The 18687-nt window shown below is 45.9% G+C and overlaps 1 protein-coding gene across 1 annotated transcript in view; it reads right to left on the minus strand.

Moving 5' to 3' along the window:
* Positions 1-1837: 1837 nt before the first annotated feature.
* LOC102040543 (synaptotagmin-like protein 4) overlaps positions 1838-18687 on the minus strand; it is a 23207-nt gene continuing 6357 nt past the window's right edge. Inside the window, exons 3-16 of the mRNA XM_005419823.3 lie at positions 17462-17555; positions 16299-16389; positions 16030-16123; positions 14303-15418; positions 12825-12923; positions 10870-10961; positions 9705-9806; positions 7321-7490; positions 7080-7182; positions 6275-6436; positions 5496-5574; positions 4891-4990; positions 4441-4646; positions 1838-3390 (exon numbers count right to left, since the gene is read on the minus strand). Of these exons, the coding sequence (XP_005419880.1) occupies positions 3245-3390; positions 4441-4646; positions 4891-4990; positions 5496-5574; positions 6275-6436; positions 7080-7182; positions 7321-7490; positions 9705-9806; positions 10870-10961; positions 12825-12923; positions 14303-15418; positions 16030-16123; positions 16299-16389; positions 17462-17555 (2654 nt within the window). The 3' untranslated portion in view covers positions 1838-3244. The remainder of the gene's footprint in view (positions 3391-4440; positions 4647-4890; positions 4991-5495; positions 5575-6274; positions 6437-7079; positions 7183-7320; positions 7491-9704; positions 9807-10869; positions 10962-12824; positions 12924-14302; positions 15419-16029; positions 16124-16298; positions 16390-17461; positions 17556-18687) is intronic.

Below are 18687 nucleotides of genomic sequence, written 5' to 3' on the forward strand. Positions count from 1 at the left end.
ATACATTCTAGAATTTTGCTTTTTCTCCATTTTCTTTTAATCCTGGAAGATTTCCAATAAAAAGTTACATAAATCAGAGATAACCTAGAAGAGAGCACGCTGGCTCACAAATGCAGAAGCCTCATGGAAAGCAGCTGCCAGCTCTCCTGTAGGTGCTGAGGTTTGTGTTTGATATTAAAAGGATGGCACTGCACTCCTGGGGCCACTTCTGTGTCCAGCCCAGGGGTCACCTCAGCTGCCACTGCTGGCACTGCACCTTCCTGTGCAGGGAAAGGAGGGACACAAACCACAGTCACTGGCACCACAGGCTCTCACCTGTGGCTTTGCTTGACCCATGCTACAACTAACCAGTAAATACAGCCAGAAAACTTTCCATCTGTTTTTTATTTCCACCAGTTACAACCCCACTCTTGTGCCACCAGCACACACTTACAGGCCAGAGTCTCTGTGAGGTTCAGCATCCACAGACAACAAATGCCAGCATCATAAACCACAAGCAAACAGGCCATTAACCTTATACCCACAAGATCCTCTGCTCCTCCACAGGACTCTGGCAATAAATGTGCCTTAAGTCATTTTGTGATAAAGTGCTTTCGGTGCAGTAAGTGAAACAGAGAGCATAGCAAATTTTACTGCCCCAGAATCAGCTGTGTGACAAAAGTGTGTGTGGTTTGGCAGTGTAATCTTTTACTCTGATAAACTATTAAATGCCAAAGAAAGCTTCTTAAGTTAATCAGGGCTTAATTTAAATAAACAAGCCAGCAAAAGATTAACCAAAAAAAAAATCCTCAATGGAATCTGAATACAAAAATAGTCTCACAAAGTCCCGTGCCAAGTTCATAAAAGTAACTCTGCTGAGATGAACTGGCCCACTGACCCCCTTTTTCTGCCCTCCTGGCACCAGCAATGAAAAACCTGTTAATTTCCTGACACAATAACACAACCATTTCCAGCTCCATTGATGCAACCAGCACTTCTGGAAACACTGCCATGCAGTAATGCTGATGAGAAGGAGGAGGTGGAGAGGAATCAGCTGAACCCACCAGGAAGAGACCTGGACCTGAGACAGAGCCCCTGGTGCTACCAACCACTTTTCCAGCCCCAGCAGAAAGTCTGTCCCAGGAATATCCGTGTCCCTGGGGACAGGGGAGCACCAGGAGGAAAGCAGCAGTCCTGTGGGTAACTTCACTGCAGCAAGACACCCCTGATGTGTGCACATCAGTTCCAGCTCACACTGGTGTGTGCACATCCATTCCAGCTCACACTGATGTGTGCACATCCATTCCAACTCACACTCATGTGTGCACATCCATTCCAGCTCAAACCCCACCCCTGCCACCAGGGCTCCTCACAGCAGGTCAGGTACACTGATGTATAAATATTCACATGTTCAGCACCTAAGGTAAGGATCATATTTTTTTAAAAACTCTCAACTTAGGCCCAGTATTGTTATTTTATCGCACAAAGGTAATAAATGACCAAATCTTGGTAAACAAAACATGTCAGGCTGGACCCCCTACAAAGTATTTCTGGACTGATGTTACAGATGAATCAGCTCCTTCATTAGACAGTCACTGCTTAATTCTGTTGCTCTGTGAACTCTCTCCTAGTGCTTTTATTACTGTGTCTGGTGCATTTCCAATTATTGTCTTTTTCCAACTGAAAAACCACTTTAATTCTTTCTTTTTTCCCATGAAAGCTGATTATATCCCAAATGTTTCCATTTAAAGAAAAAGTCTCATTACTCTAAGTGTACATTTTTACATTCATTTATTTACAATCATCTTTGCTAAGCTGAAAATTCACAGTAGGCTTGACTTAAATAAAATCAATCCATTAAAGAAGAATATCAAAATAATCAGAGAGCCAAAATTTAAAGTAGGATAGTTATAAAAATTATTTCTTCATGACATTTCCCTTGCCCTTTGGCAAAAATGCCTCATTTTGACATAATAAAATTTAACACCTCTTTTGCTTTTTTGTTATTTGGAGCAGTGAAAATAGGTACAAGACAACCAACTGATGACTAAAGAAAAACATTCTACTTAATCACAGTATGTACATCCAAAACAGAAATTACAAAGCTGCAATTCAAAATGTATTCACAACACCACTCCACCACGGTCCATGTGCCAGATGCAAAGACTTTTTTGCAAGCTACTGGCAAAAGGGAAATTCCAGCCACTGACAGCTCACAGCAGGCATCAGGGGAAGGGAAGAGGAGAAGGGCAGCAGGGGATGCAGATGCAGGAGACCCCCAGGAAACTGCAGCTCTGCACTCCCTGCACGTTGTCTCAGCCCTCCTTACCTCTGCCCCAGCTCCCAGCATCTCCTGGGTCAGTGTGGCTGTGACCTTCCTCCCTGACCCTGATGCCAGGCCAGTGTGAACTGCCTCCCACCTCATCAGGTCATATTGAAATGTTTTGCACACAAGGCATTGCAAAGGCCCCTTAGCAAGGTAACCATGTTTTACTTCTAGGCAAACATTTTAGTTTATATTGCACTCAAACTCTCACAAAGAGACTTTCCTGAGGTCTCTGAGGGAGCCTGTGGGAAAGCCAGGGAAACAGTCCCTGCTTGCACAATCCCACCATCTCTAAGAGCATCCCTGCACTCTTTCAGATTAAAGCAGAAAGAAATTAATATATCAAATTCCTCATTGTCATCCTCCTCAGGTTTCTTCATTTTCTGCTGCAAATAGTCCTCTCTTTCTTTAGATGCACCTTGGAACTCAATTTTTCTCACGTTAAAGAGGTGTTATCACCAGTGACAAATGCAAAGCTCCCATTCTCAAACTGTGCTGGTGATTTGGAGCAATTGGACACCAAGTACAAAGTGTACCCCTTGCAGGGAGTATGAATAATACCAGGCTGCTGCTTCAGTACAACTGCATCTCTACATGGAAGAAAAATGGCACAAGAAATGGTAAAAGAAAAGTATCCATATCTCCTTTTCCTTCTGCCAGTGTTCCCAGAGCTTAATGGAATTCAAATATACTGAATATATAAATGATTAAAGAAAAAGGCAAATTAAATTTCTTCTTGGTTAAAATCCTGTTTGGCATCTTCCATGTCCTCTGTGAGTGGATTAGTACTGATAATTAACAGCTCCAAGGTGATGCCCATTAATTGCCTTATTACCCTGACACTTGCAGCCCTGTGGATGGCCTCTTTCTCGCCGGTGCAGGAAGTTTCCTAATTCTTCTAATGAACACATTGGGCATTTCCATGGCACCAGCAATGGGTTATTTCAGCTTTTTCCTCCCTGCCAGTGAGCGCAGGGGCAGCAATCCCTCGATCCATTCATTGGCAGCCAACATCATCTCCTGCCAAAAGGCCACCTCCTCCTGAGTGGAGTCCATCCAGTCCACAGAGATGCCATAGCTCAAACCTGAAAAGAATGAGAAACTTTGAGAGCTACACAGAGTTCCCACTCCATGCACAAACACTCAATGGGATGTAACTGCTGCAGGCAATGTCTTAACATAAAAGCTACTGACTGCTCCCCAGCAAGCTGCACCCTGAGCACCTCCTGTTTTCTTGCAAATGCCCATTCTACACCAGAGTTCAGAATGAAGTCACTGCAAAAGCCACAAAATGCAAGAACTCTAAACATAACCTGCCAAGGAAAGCAATATTGGGCTCAAGCCCTTCCTGCATCTTTTTGAATGGTAAGAAAGGTCTTAAAGGCTTGGTTTTCCTCTAAAAAGATTTTCTTGTGGACAAGGTGGAGTATTCATCAAAATACTCTTCTTTATTTTCTATAGGAATCAAACATACCATAGCAGAAAAGTGTATACATCCATTCCAATTCAACCAAAATTTTAGGTGCCAAATATTTGTCAGTGAGAGAGAAGTCTAAATTTAGATCACAGCTGATCTTGGGTTAGGTATTTTTATGTCTTATTCTCATTGCCCCTTCCCTCTGGAAAGTCCACAACCCACTGGTGACATGTGAGGTGGGAAACAGAGAACATACAGGCAAATCCAACAGCCACAGTGTGTGCACCTGCCAGCTGCTATGAGCCTTGTCCCCCAGGGAACACTTATCCTCGATTGCAACACTGTGAGATGTCTCAGAGAGCACCTCAGGGATGGACAGGCACCAGGTGCTGTCCTGTATGGCATTCCAGTCCCTCCCTGAGCACTCTTCCCTGGCAGGAGCACCAATATAATGCTGGTTTGTCAGGCAGCCTGTTCTCCTGGGTTCTCTTGAGTTTTGCCAGACCTCAGATCTGATGTTGGCAGAAAATGTGGGAACAGAGGGTTGTTACCATGGCACCAGGGCCTCCTCCATCCATGACATAGTGCAGGTACCAGTGACTGAGACACCCCATCCCTGGTTTCTCTCCAACAGCAAAATACTCTGTAACTTCCCACTTTATCTTGTAGCTCAGCACTACAGTAACAGTTTTGAGTTAATATAAAGGAAAATACTGACCTGTCCCAAGGCCCAGCCTGATTCCTCCAAGGAAATGGTTGGTAAGTTTCTCATGATCCCACACAGTGAGTTCAACACAGGCATCCTTCAGATCCTCCGTGTGAAAGCCATCATACACAATGGTGTGATTGAAAACAGGGTTTGTGTCTCTCTTTATGACTCTGGTCTTTTGGTAGCTCTTCTTACTGGTGTCTGGAAGCACATAGCTTTGGGAGGAGAAAGCACACAGCATGAAGCACTGAACATTGACCAAGAGCTTTATCACAGCAAGGATTTTCCTACTTTTCCTACGGGTGAAAAACAAGGGCAATTCTCCCCTACACTTCTCCCAGTGCAACACAAAGGCTTTCCAGTATGGAGGCACAGCTTGGTGAGCCTGAGAGCAGAGTAGGAAGCACAGCCTTTGTGGGAAGCACAGGAGCAGGAGCAGCCCCGTGCTCAGGCACTCACCACTTCACAAAGGAATCCACTCCAGATGGACGCAACTGCAGCAGGTCCTTGACGTCTTTGACCCAAATGTGAACTTCACCAGAGGGAGGATTCCTGGGCCCTGCAGTTTATGAGAAGAGAAAAGCTGTCATGGCAGCCAGAGCCACAGCTCAGAATGACAGGGCTCCTCTCCAGGGACCTGTGGGACCCACACAGCTCCTGTGTGCTCACTGCCCCTCCCTGGGCATCTCAGCACTGCAGCCAGCTCCTGACACAACCTGACAGTGCTGTGTCAGACAGGAAAAAAGATGGAACTGCTGAGCCAAAGCAACCTTGTGCCTGCCCCAAAGTAACATGGGTTCTGTGCTGCTCCTACCACATCACAGCACCCTACAGTGCCCACATGCTCATAAATTGGAGGTCGTTGAGCCCTTCCTCTCTCCCCAATACTTTCCCAGTAAATCCAGATGTGGAAATCAGATGTAGGCTGCAGGCAGTGCTGTCAAACACTGCCTTTGTGCTGCTCTCTAAGATCTTGCTCTGATGAGATTGCTCTTTAAGCAGCCCCCAAGCAGATGAGGCACTGCAAGCTGGGTGTTTGTCCTTAATGCATGAACCACACTCACCTAGGCTTCCAGGGGGGACATACTTAATGGACAAACTCATCACTCCTCGATGATCCACACCATTAACAGCAGAAAGGCTCTGAAATTGAAAGGGTTATGACTGACTTAATGGAGGATTGTGGAAACACAGCAAGGCAAACAGCTTTTGACTTCAGTGGAGGAGCACAAATGGACAAACTGATGGCTGGAACAGCCTCCTCTTAGGGCAGTTCATTTCTCTGTGGGTTTGCTCTCAAACTCAGCCTCTCAGAAGCAAAAGCCTGAGGATTCAGAGTACAAGGTAGCCCTTCCAGACATGTCCAGCTGGATATAATTAAGCATCTTTGTTCTGAAAGATAAATGTCCTCTAATTGCTTAAAAGGGACTCATATCAGACCTGTGAATCCAGAAGCATGCAGGAAGATGTACAGGCTTTACAAACAGTGGCAAACTGAATATTTACCCCTCAAAGCACATCAGCTGCTTCACCTAGACTCTGCTTTTTTTTTTTTTTTTTAAGTCTTCATGTGAGAGGAGAGAATGGCAAAGTCATGTCAAAGTTGCTGTAATTAGTGTCAGCTTGCATTTATGACAGTGTCCCTGCAGATCAGCCACCAAAACAGACCTGAGAAGGGCATTGTTCTGAGCACTGAGCTGCACTAAGGTGCCCAGGGGTTCTTCCCTCCTGAAGTTCACATTGTCCTGCTCCACCCAAAGACCTCAAGGAGTCAGGAAGGACTACTGCCACCCTCCAGGCTTCAGGGCTGGGCTGGAAAGCAGGACTGCAGCGAGACACTCACCCGGGGCTTCAGTGGGTACCAGTTGAGTTTCCTGTTGCTCCAGTCCCAGCTGGCCAAGTCTATTTCAATCTCTCCCAAAAAACTGTTACGTCCCAGTGGATCATTGTGCCAAACAGAGAGATTTAATTTTTGGATCAGCAACACCATTTTCTCTATTTTATACTAGAGGAAGAAAGAGAAGTCATGTTGCTCAAATTTTTCTTCTGTTTCTTTCACAAACAGAAATAAACAACGCAAAAGCTTGAATAAGCTCTGAGACACTCAAACCCACCCCACACATATGCACTACCAATGGACTGGCTTCAGTATGAACATCTCTCTTTTGTCCTGTAGCAACACTACTACCCTGACAAAGCTTTTCTGCTGAGCACAGGGAAACCTGGCATTCCATTCATCATAGGGCAAAACCAATATTCTTTCAAGAATTATTAACACAGGCCTGGCCGTTGTTAAATAATCCTCTATGCTTTGATCAGTATGATCACATAATGCAGACCTTTCTTACCAGTCCTGTGCCTTGTGACTGCATGCCAGGGAAGGGGGGAGGACAAACAGCCCTTGCTCTGACTGCAGGACCCCATTGCATCCAAAGATCTGTGTGGTTTTGGCAGAGAAATCTTGGGTGCCACATGAATGGGTGCAGAGGAGCCTTTAACACCCCAGGCCTCTCCAGCCCCAGGGAAGAGCAGTGCAGTGCTGGCAGCAGGCAGCAAAGAATCTGGCCAAGAAGGCAGGATCTTCCCAGACCTGCCTGACAGAGGTGCCTTTTACAACAGAGGTTTTCAGAGTGTGTGTTTGTTCTTACCCGTAACACCTCATTGTACACGGGGTTCACTGTCCTCTTCTTCACTGACGTTTTCCTCTTACCCATCCTGGCTTTGTCCGGGAGCAGGTAAGTCTTAACATACCTAGAAAACAAACTCCAGTTGGACAGTGCCCCACATTGCCAGCTCTCCAGTAAGCTGGCAGGAAGGAAGGAACCATTACATCTAAAGAAAATAAAAGTCTGCCAGAAGACAGAATTCAGGCACTGAAAGATCACTCACGGGTCAGATCTGCCTTTCCTCTCATCCACCACAGCCAAGCCCCTGCACTGGGACACATGCACCTGGAACTCCCGGTTCTTCTCATCATAGTCCAGAGCAAATTCCACGGTTCCTTGGGCATCCACACTCCCAAAATCACCACTGTAGACACTGAGCACACTGCCACTCACCTGCCAGGGGGAAGAGCAAAGTCAGTGCCACTGAAACAGGCACAGTCTGACTCTGTTCTGGGCAAAGATGAGAGTCTGAGAAATGCATTCCCAGAGAAAAAACTCTGGTATTCCTGTTCTTGTGCAGTGTGGTGCTCTTGACACAGAGAGGGTTCACAGCTGTGGCTGCTCCCAAGCAAGCCAGGGCTGGGAAATGTCACAGACATATTTTATAAAAAATCCTTTTGCTAGGATTTTTTCTCCTGAGAAGCTGAGAGGCCTCAGAAACAAAATGTAAACAATAATTATCTGCTGCTGTGGAATGCAACAGGTGCATCTGTGATTGGTCTCTTGTGGTTGTTTTTAATTAATGGCCAATCACAGTCCGGCTGTCTCAGACTTTCTGGTCAGTCACAAGACTTTATTATCACTCCATTCCTTTCCTTTCCTTGCTAGCCTTCTGATGAAATCCTTTAATCTATTCTTTTAGTATAGTTTTAATATAATATAGAATTTTCTTTTAATATAATATATATAATAAAATAATAAATCAGCCTTCTGAAACATGGGGTCAAGATTCTCATCTCTTCCCTCATCCTGGGACCCCTGCAAACACAGGGAAATCCCTATAAGGGTCTCACAAGGATGTGCTATCCTAGACCAGGGCTTGGAAGCACTGAATACTCAAGAAACACAGAAGTTTTTTCACTCCTAAATCCCAAAACTTTGGGAAATGGACTCAGATATTCTGAGGGGACCACACGTCTCTTCCCTATGCTTACAGAGCAAATAACTGACACCCTCATCCAATCTCATCTCTAAGAAAGAAAGGTATTGAGAGAACTTGAACTATACTATAAGAACTTGTTCTTTCAATTGTTAATCCATTTACAAAACAGGCTAATAAGAACCCCATCAGACTAGAAATGTAGGAAGAACTATTCCTATCTTGTTGCTTACCTACAATGTGCATGGAGCAGCACAAAACAGATACAACCCTGTTCTGAAGAGCCACTGCCCCACCAGAGACAATCTGTGCTTGGCCCAAAGGCACAGGAACATCAGGTTTCTCCAGATCCAAATCTGGAGCTAGGCACCCAGGAGTTATTGCTTTCCCAGAAAAAGACTACAATTAGCCCAGACAACTTGGGCTTCTTTTCTCAGGTCTTTGTCTTTCACTGATAGAAAGTCACGAAGCACAAGCAAAGCTCAGCCACAGAAAGCTGAGATAATTTTCCCTTGCACCAGTCAGTCATGATTCCTGACAGGATATCATAAAAGCTAATGCTGTTTACAAAGCAAATCATTAACCCTCTTGGCACCTCTCTGTGGTACTGTCATGAACATTTATCAAAAAACCTTCCCAGTAATTAACCCAATTCTTCCCTGTCTTTCCTTACTTTGGTTCTGAATTTTATTATAACCTGCAAAAACCTGCTAAACATCTCCAGTCAGTCCTTGGAGCTGCATTTACCATCCCATCAGGATACTCACCGCAGCAGAGAATCCTGAATGAGATTTTCAAGAACACTTGCATGACCTGGACTCATTTTCAGCTCCCAGATGCTCCAAATTAGGAGAAGAACTCATGTGCCCCAAAGTTTTAACATATTTATCTACATTCATGACCTCTCCCTACCAGCTTTGCTTCACATATATTCTATAAATCTCAAATATACACCTTGGAGAAATCTATAAGAGTAACACAGCAAATTCAAGCACTTTTAAGCAGCTCCCTCCCCTGTCTCTAAAGAGTCTTTTAAAAACACTCAACTAAACACATTCAGCTTTTTTCAGCTTTCCTTAGAAGCTGAAGCTCCAAAACATGCTTTTGCTGTCCAACTCTGAGTACCCTCTTATCTGCTGATAAAGGATGAGCTTGCAGAGGGTACCCATCTGCAGTCCTGAACCACAATCATGCCCCTTAACATCTCATTTTCCCACCTAGAAACCCCTTCCCCACCTTCTGCACCAGCAGGACCCAGAGCACCCACGTCTGGCAGGGGGGGCTGTCGCTTAAGGGAATTTCACCAGCAATGACTCCGTGGGGCTCTATTTTGAGGTGGCACCTGGATTTAACCTGAAACAGTAATTCATCACCCCCTTTCCTTTACCAATGTACCCAGCAGAAACCAGCAGGCTGCTCTGGAGGCCCCACCACCAGCAGCAGCCCAACTGCAGCATCCCTGCATCCAGCTGAGGAGCCTGGGCAGAGCCCCCACGCTCGGGACCTACCGAGGAGACAGAAGCCATGTCAGAGGAGTGGCTGCCAGTGCTGGGGGACTTCTTGTGCCTGCCCAGCTGGAAGCTGAGCTCCGAGGCCGTGTCTGACTCCGTCTGCTCAGAAAACAAGAAGCATTTTTAAGCTGTGCCGAAGGAGCGCTTTGCAACACTGGAGAGAAAAAGGAATTGCTCAGCAGAGTGCCATGAGCAGAGATCAGGTTAGCAGAGCTGCAGGAGAGTGCAGGGAGCCTCCCCAGGGCATCCCCTCCAAGCAGCATTGAACGTCATCACTCACTGCCTCCAAACAGAGCTGCAGGCCCCGCCTGGGCTCTGGGAAAGGGCACACAGCAGCGTGGCTGTGTGCCACGCTGGGCACACAGGGCAGCTTCCTCCAGCATGGAACAGCTGCTCTGGCTGCTGGGGGCTTTTCTCTTAAGGCACTTCTCATGTGGGGGCTCCAGTTGTGGGCTTCTCTGGGTCTGCATTGAAGGCACTTGAGATGGCAGTTCATGCTTGGACTCAGGTGTTTATTATCTCTTATCAGTAGAACAGTCTCACTACTGTGAGTTTGGCAGTTTTTCATTAGCAAGGCACAAACTGGCCAACAATCTCTTGTTACAATGTCTTTTAAGACCAAACTCTCCAATTAAGAACTGACACCTAGATTATTTTCCCTTTTAACCCAATAACTGATCCCAAAGAGCTGCAATGTGGACTTTTCTGCCCAATTACAAAACAGCACCCAAACCCACGAAGAAGAAGGAAGAAGAAGCATGAAGAAAAAACCCAGGATAACACCCTGTGCCCTCCATCTTGCTTCCATCCACAACACACTAAAAATCCCCAAACCTAAACTTTTCACCAAGTGATACACCTACACTGCTCTCTATAATCTATTTCACACTTTTGTGGATTCCAGTCTATCTTGAAGTCTAGGAAGCTTTCTCCATGAATGAGGGTCAAAGTCAGTGCTCCTCTGGGGGATCAGGGGACCCCAGAGCCGACAGAGAAATATTTCCTGTGCCCTGGGTTTCCACATTCTCATTTATTCATGACATAACCAAGGCATGCTCTAAAGCAAGTACCGTTGGTCTCCAGGAGAAACATTCTCACGACACCAACTGTCATCCAGGGGATGCTGTGAACACTATTTCAGCCATTTCTGGCATCAACCCACCTCAGACAACAGGAGGGGAGAGGATCTGCTCAGTTCTTTGACTCTTTCAGGTTCAAGAAATTGATGTGGTATCAAATGAGGTTTATTGTATGCTGCAGGTACAAAAAAAAGGCATCAAGACAGCTCATCAGAATCAGGAAATTAATTATAAGTCACACTTTCACTAAAGGGCACAAGGAAGGAGGAAAAGCTTCTGGACCAATACCTACTTGCTCTGTCTGTGTCACCTGTCACTGAAGCTGATCCTCCCTAAGCCAAAAACTGCTAATTAACATCCTCGAGTATTTTCAGTGATTTTCATTCACTGTGTGGGAGTGTGGAACTCCCTCTAGTGGCTCATCTAATTCCTCATCGGCACAAGGACGTGGATGTTGCCTGCTTTGTGTAGACTGAATTTACACTAAATCCACCCAAATCTGCCTCCTTGTCAAAGAAACCAATCATGTTCACATTTTTATCTCATAGCACACTGTCCTGCAGAAAAGAGCACTAAAATATTTATACCCACTATTTCACCATTGCATACACCTCTCAAATACTCTGCCAGACACAGAGGTGAACAATAGCCAGATTATCTAAAAGAAAAAAGTTAGAAAGTTTCCTATCAATAGAAAGATGGTTACTGTACTGCTTAAATGTCTAACTAAATTTTTTTTTTGTATCTTTATCTTCTTCCAGTAACTCTCTTGAAGATGACTTTCTCCATCCCAGAAGAATTTGTTTTGGAAAGATATATGTACACAAACATGCATGTTCATATACACACTTGTTTGGCATTTTAGGCATGATGATACATTGCTCAAAATGCCCAAGAGATTCTTGATTTACCATTCATTTGATATTTACTATTTTTATTTTCAACCTTGAATAAATAATAGTATCCACAGACTATTTGCTATACTGCAAATATGAAGCTGTAACTCTGTTACAGGAGGGTTTCCAAGGATGAGCTCTGGGGCTCAATGGGTGTTCTGTTTATGCTGGATATTGTGTTTTCTTCCAAATTTGCCCTAAACCAGGACACTAGATAAGAGGAAGCTGCAATCTTGGTTGTCTTGGTGGAGACCACATTCCTGGACAGCAATGGGGCCTGGAGCTTTGAGCCAATGTTCCCTGCGACACATCAGGCACCCCATGATGGGCAGTGCTTGGCACAAGGTGCCAGGCAGGGTGGGCACAGCCACAGGGCTGTGCAGTGGGACCTGCCAGCAAGCTGCCTCCCTCCCATGACCAGCCTTGGACTTAAGCTGGCTCAATCAAAGCCTCTCAGTGGCTTTACCTTTACCTTTCCTTGGGCATTGCCTTCCCATGTTCTCATTTCAGTCCTGGCAGCCTTGGCCTCACCATTTCCCTTTGAGGCCAGCTCTTAGCTGTCTTTTTGGGCTTGCCAATCCCTCTGGGATTGTCATTGGCTTTCTTGGGCACAGAGGCTGCTGCTGCCTTCCCTCAGGTGCTTTCCATGGCTGCTTCTTCAGGCAGGCTGCTGCTTCCTTGGTGGCCTTCTCCTCAGCTCCTCTGGGTTTCTCAGAGAGAGACTGTCACCATAAAACATGTCCCAGCTGGGGACATCATTCCAGCCACGGGCTCTGCTCTGGGTGAGGAAGAGGCCTCATGAGCAGGAGTGACAGGTGACACCAGCTTTGGCACCTCAGATCAATCCCCAGGCTGCCAGCAGATCCCACAGCCTCGTGCAGGAACAGGAGAGATGAGCACAAGCTTCTTGCCAACCCTTTGAAGCCCTTGTGGTTTTGCTGAAGTAACAAACCATCAATCTAGCTGTAATTTCCTGGCTCTGAATTTAATTTTAGACAGTATAAACTCTCTAATTTGATGATGAAACAATATGTCATTTTCCTAGCCTGATACATGCACAGAAGCATGGTGATGAAAAACTGGCATAATATATCACCTTCAGCAAATGTAAACCAAAAAGAAGAAAGAAAGATGTTACTCACTCTCTGTGGTTGTGTAAATGTTCACCATGCTCTTTGCAAGATTAATGCTATTTGCTCGGGCCAGTGCCTGAGCAGCAGGAGAATGATCCCCATCTTCCTCTGGAATACACAAAAAGCCAAATCAACATGGTAAATAAATAAATAAACAAACACAAATGGGCAATGCATCAACAGACCTATGTGTGTGTGTGTGTGCCTCCCCTGTTCCCTCTGCCTAGACCACACTGCAGTCACACTGCTCAGGGCTGCTTCCCAACCATGCAGGGGCACTGATGTCTCCCCTGGGAAAACCTCTTCACACTGTGTCAGGAAATGCAAATACTGGATTAACCCAGTCCCCAAGACAGACCAAGTCTTGTGAAGAGCTTTCAGAGAAACAGAGCCATCTGCTAATATCATCCTGAAATGAATGAGTTAATAAAGGAAAAAGCCCTGAAAAATACTGGAATGATCTGGTGTATAAATGGTTGGACTTAATGATCTTAGATGTCTTTCACAACCCAAAATATTCCATAAAGAAAATATTTACAACGACCTGAAGTGCAACTCAGGATTTTAACAGGAATGTAACATGAGGTAGGAAATAAGCCAAGAAATGACACAATTAAAAAATAAAAATCAGATGAGTCTGTGGAAAATCCTCTCAAACTGGTCTTACCCAGGCACATGAGGACAGAACATTTGGAAAAAGAAGGGAAGATGCTCTCTCTTCATAGGTCTTTGCTTGGAAGAGAGCAGAGCTGTGGGTAATCAGAGGCCAAATGCAAAGTGAGTTGCAAATAATAATGTTTTCTCATAGTAATAGTCACTACAAGAGCCCATCAAACCCAGAGAGAGGCTGCTAAAATGGTGATGCTATTGACACCATCATGGTTGAGAACACGGTATCAGAACCCAGGCAGAACAGACTCCTTCTTCAGTCCACTTTGCTTAAAGTTTAATATCAAAGTTCACTTGTGCATTCCAAAAAAATGTAATTTAGGCAGTGACAGCCAGTGGCTATATCAAGGTACTCTAAGACCCAGTGTATTTATTAAACACTTTGCTTCACATTTTATTTCTTCTGTTTGTGTTAGACCTATCTCTACTACCACAAAGAATTCTTCCAATCCCACATTTGAAGAAAATACAATCTTGCCAGTGAGCGACATAAAGTGAGTTCCTGTGATGTGTTGTAGGCAGTGGAGAGCTGTCCCAAGGTGAGCTGCTGGCAGGTAAGGCCCAGGGGCTGGGAGTGGGGAGGAAAGCAAGGGAACATGGCACTGTCCCCTTCTGCACTCACACTAGGCTACATAAGATTTGTTTCCAGAGCTGCTTGTGGAACACATTCCACACAAGCTACCTCTGCACAAATTGCAACATAGGATAAATGGGCAGATGAAGAAAATGTGCAAAATGCAGAAGGGTTAGGGAAGAAAACCGGCTTAGGGATGGCTCTGTATTTGGATTTCACAGGGTGCAGTCGCAGCCCTCAGTACCTGAGTAAACAGCTGAGTCTGTTCCCTGAACAGTTTCTCTCTTTCCAGATGGTTCACCAGGTGTTGGCTGGTCTGAAGACTTGCACATCTTTTCCTCAGGTAGCTCTCCATTTATTTCCATGCTGTCTTGAGTGCCCAAATCAGATCTTTCCTCTTTCTCATCCCCACTTTCCCCATCTGTGGGCACAGGCTCTATCAGTATCTGCACCCTGCTGGCCGGGGACCTCCCTGTGGGCTTGCGCTCTCCTGCCATGACCAGCTCCTCCTCCACGGGTGTCCCTGGCCCCAGTGTGCTGCCAGACACATCTTTGGTGGGCGACTCAAGCTGGATGGAAGGTGCTCTCACTGGCAGCCTGGATTTCTTGGAGCTGTGCTGCACCACCTTCTCTTCCTTGGGCATCAGCAGCTTCCCACTGCTTTCACCCACCAAGTTGTTTCTTGTAACCAGGCCCCCTTTGCTCTTGGCACAGGTGGGGCTGGGAGTGACAGAAACTGAGCCCTTCCTTGCAGGAGTGGCACAGCTTGGCTCTTCCTCACTGGAAGACAGCGTTATTGTCCTTTTGTGGGGGGTCCTTGTTTGGGTGAAGGCACCAGGCTTCCCTTCAGCACCCTGGCCTGGCCCGGGCTGCAGGGAGAGTGAGCGGCCCAGCCTGCGCTGCCGAGGGTCTGCCTCACCCAGCCCTGTCCCCTGGCTGCCACCTGCCCCTAAAGAGTCTGCTCCCTTCTCCCAAAAGTTCTTCAGGCTCCTGAAGTGCTCTCGGTCCAGGCCGATCTCCTCCTCCCTGTTACTCATGGCTGAGATGGTGTAGTTCACCCCCTGCCTGCCGGCCCGGCCGCTCTCCCCGTCTGTGGGCCGTGCTCTGGGGCCTGCCAGTGCCTCCTCCTTGGCAGGGCTGTTCTCTGCTGGCCCCGTGTGATTCACAGCCTGCTCATCACACCTGGGGAAGGTTCTGCTTGCTTTCTTCTTGACTGGTATTTTGCTGGGAGGATAAGTTTCCTCGGGAGGAGTTTTTGGCCCCTCTGTGGCTCCATCGGCAGCTTCTCCTCCAGCTGCAGTGCTGGGCTGAGGTTCAGCATCCTCTGAAAGCCTGGTGGGCACTGGAGAATCTCCATGACCTACAACAACAACAAATGCTCAGAGCCTGTCCTCCTGCATCACATCCAATCTCCCCAGAAGGCCTGGGCTGCAATTTCTCAATGAGAAGACAGGGAATTTTCAGAAAACATCAATATATTCCTAGTTTTTTCCATATTCAGACTCTAGAAAGCTCCCTTCCATCTGAGGAAAGCCCTGAAAACCCCAGTCCTTCTCCCTGCAACAGGGCACGGAGAAAATCCACTGAGCTCTAAACTGTTGCTGCAAGTTGTGGATTTGTTTGCAGGTTCCCTTTCAATTTGACAGCTTCCCTGCCGGCTATTTGCTATGTTCCAGAACTACACTGTACACTCAGTGCTGGAAAGAGAGGGGTAAGTCCTCTTCTGGATTAAGAGCTGAGAGCCAAGCACTCAGTTCAATATGTACTGAGAGCCTGGAGAAGTTTCATCAGATTGCTTTCTGCCTCGGTCCCTGCTGCCCTGCCTGCAATTCATAAAGAGTTGGCAGCCCATTCTTATATGCCAAGGTACTCTTTGCTATTTATTTGTACACACACTGAAAAGCATCTTGTCTCTTGGTGTTTGATGTTGAGTAACAAAAGCACCAATAGCTCACTGAACAAAAAACTTACCTTCACCAGACAAATGAAAGCTGTTTGTTGCAGTCACAACTGGACTTGTTCCTGTGTCACTCTCTGAGGAGGAGACATCATGTATGCTGGAACTCTGAACAGAAAACAAATCTTCTCAGTGTATAAATACTGGCAAGACTGGAAAAAATGTGTTTTATATGAGCAGAGACACCAGGGCAGGCAGCTTGTGGAGCCCCTGTCAGCAGGTATAGATTGTGTGAAGCTCCAAGGAGTAACAAAACAAAGTGCAGAGGCTGTGCCTGTACTACCTTGTATGATGCAGATAAATGGACAGGAAGTCTTGGCTTCGGTTTTGGCAAAATTTTCTGCTCTGTGGTCTCAAGAGTAGGTATACTGGATCTGTGGGAGAGGAGAAATGCCTGAACAAGGAGGTCTGTGGTAATGATGTGCCTGTTTGGGTGCTCAGGCAGTCTTCAACACCACCTCAGTTCTGCTCAGATGCAGAACTTGCTCAACAAAAACAATGTGTGTCAACTGCTAGGTTTATTCAGACTTTCCCCTTCTGGGAAGTGCCAGAAGAGCCCAAGGGCCATGCAGAAGGGAGAGACATTTCTATGCTATGGCCCAGGAAAGAACAGGCCACACCTTGCTTAAGACTGAATGAGAAAAACAAAGCTAGCTTTTCAGGATTTAACCAACCCCCTGCAAAAAACCCACTGGGTGTTGTGCCAGCAAAGCAGGAGTACCTAGGGCCTGTTGCCTCTGGGTCCTTCATTAAACAACACCCACTAATCAGCTGCAAGAGGTTTCCAAGTGTTGTCAAGGCCCATATTTAATATTTAACTGGAGCAACTGCCACCTGTGGAGAATGATTCCTCATTCTGCTGACAAAAAAAAAGGCAAATAAGATGGGAACAGCAATACATGAATATGTGAATATTTTAAATTCTTCTCCATAGTCCATGGATATTGAGTGAGCTCACTGACTTGCTCACTGGAGTGCTTTTAATAGATGTTTCTGCTCAGTCAGCACAACGTGAAATCCTACCAAGCCTTGATGGAGAGTGCTGAGCACCGGACACAAAGGCTGGCACCAGCAGGAAATTAGCAGTTTCCTCAAACTGTTCATTTTGTTAGTGTTGCTCCATAGCAAAAATTAAACAAATAAAACCATAATTACTTTGAAAAACTAACCAGCACATCCTGGCATTAGAGACAGCTTCCATTTTACTGATCCCTTATCAAATCATGCAGGAAAAGATCTTTGTGGGTTAAGCACATTAGCACTTGCTTATTAGGGGTGGATTGATATTCTGACAATTCCTAGAAGAAGGACTTAAAAATACCCTATAGAACTTATTACTTATAGAGTCTTGGAAACTCACTTAGAGACCAGGGTTTAATGGGTAGCATTCAATTCTCATTAGAAGTAAGAGCAGCAGCCTGAGCACTGCACAGGCAGCAGAGCTACCTTTCCTCTCCTGCATCAGCAATGTCCTCAGGAAAGGCAGGAACTGGGGCAGCTTTGCTTTCCAGATTCGTCTGGATGTGCTTGTTGTCCTCATCTGTAATACAACAGAGACACCTGAGAAATGACATTTCATTAAACTTGCCATGTTTGGTGTGTTTTGTTTGGGATAAGAAAATGCTTTGTCCAGTGAAAAAGAGTCCCATCAGCACAATGCCTGGGGGTTAAGAGGAGAGGGTTTTCAGGGCTTTTCAGGGCTTTTCAGGGGTAGAAGATGCTCTCCCCAGGGATGGGGAGGTCCCAGAGCAGCAAAGGCACTTCCAGACCCCACAGGTCCAAGAGGACAAAGCTGCCCAATGCCCAACTCGTGCCAGGAGTTGTCACATCACTGGAAACCTCCACAGGATGCTGCCACTGACTGTCAATAAAGTTAATCTGTTCCAGGATTTAAATTCAGCCATTTCCTGTTTTGACTCAAGTCATCCGATCTTGGCAAACAAAGGAGGAGGCCAATGCAGTTAATGAGGAGATCCCTGTTATTTTTACTGGCACAAGGCCCAGCTAGATCTTGTGAGCTCCCAAAGACCCCAAATTAAAAACAATAGAGGATGGTAACTTTTACAGCAGACTGCAGGGTATAATGCTGCATTAGATATTTTGTTAGCAAATGGGTTTTCTTGCTACTGCAAAACCAAAAGGATTAAACACTCAAACAGAGAATAAAAAGTAAGCTTAGTCTGGTCAACAAGATCTGCACATATTTATTCATGCACCTAGGTCTATTTTAGATTTTTAAAGAGAAATTCTACCTATTACAAGAACTGCCAAACCATTTTAGGATATATTTCATTAAACAACTCAATAGAAAAAGAAGTTCAGAGGATTCAGAAGTAATATTAAACAGTATAGCCTTGCTTGTTATCTGGTTGGATAACCACATGAGGCCCAAGAGCAGGTCAGTCCTATGGTGAGAAGCTCAAGACTCAACACTGCCTGGTGGTGCCATCCAGCACAGTCAGCCTGCAAGTCACAGCAATACCCAAAGATTCACTACCCCCTGCCTATGCACTCCTATGGAGAAAATGCTGCATTCCCAATCCTCCTGCCCTCCCAGCACCTGGCCCTGAGGTCAGGAGCAGAGCAGGCACTGCTCAGAGCTGTGGCATTAGGGCTGCATGTCTGGCACACAGGGGGGCAGCTGTGGTTTCCAGAGCAGTGGGAATTCAGGG

The sequence above is a fragment of the Geospiza fortis genome, unplaced genomic scaffold (genome assembly GCF_000277835.1).
Source record: "Geospiza fortis unplaced genomic scaffold, GeoFor_1.0 scaffold157, whole genome shotgun sequence".
Lineage (NCBI taxonomy): Eukaryota > Metazoa > Chordata > Aves > Passeriformes > Thraupidae > Geospiza > Geospiza fortis.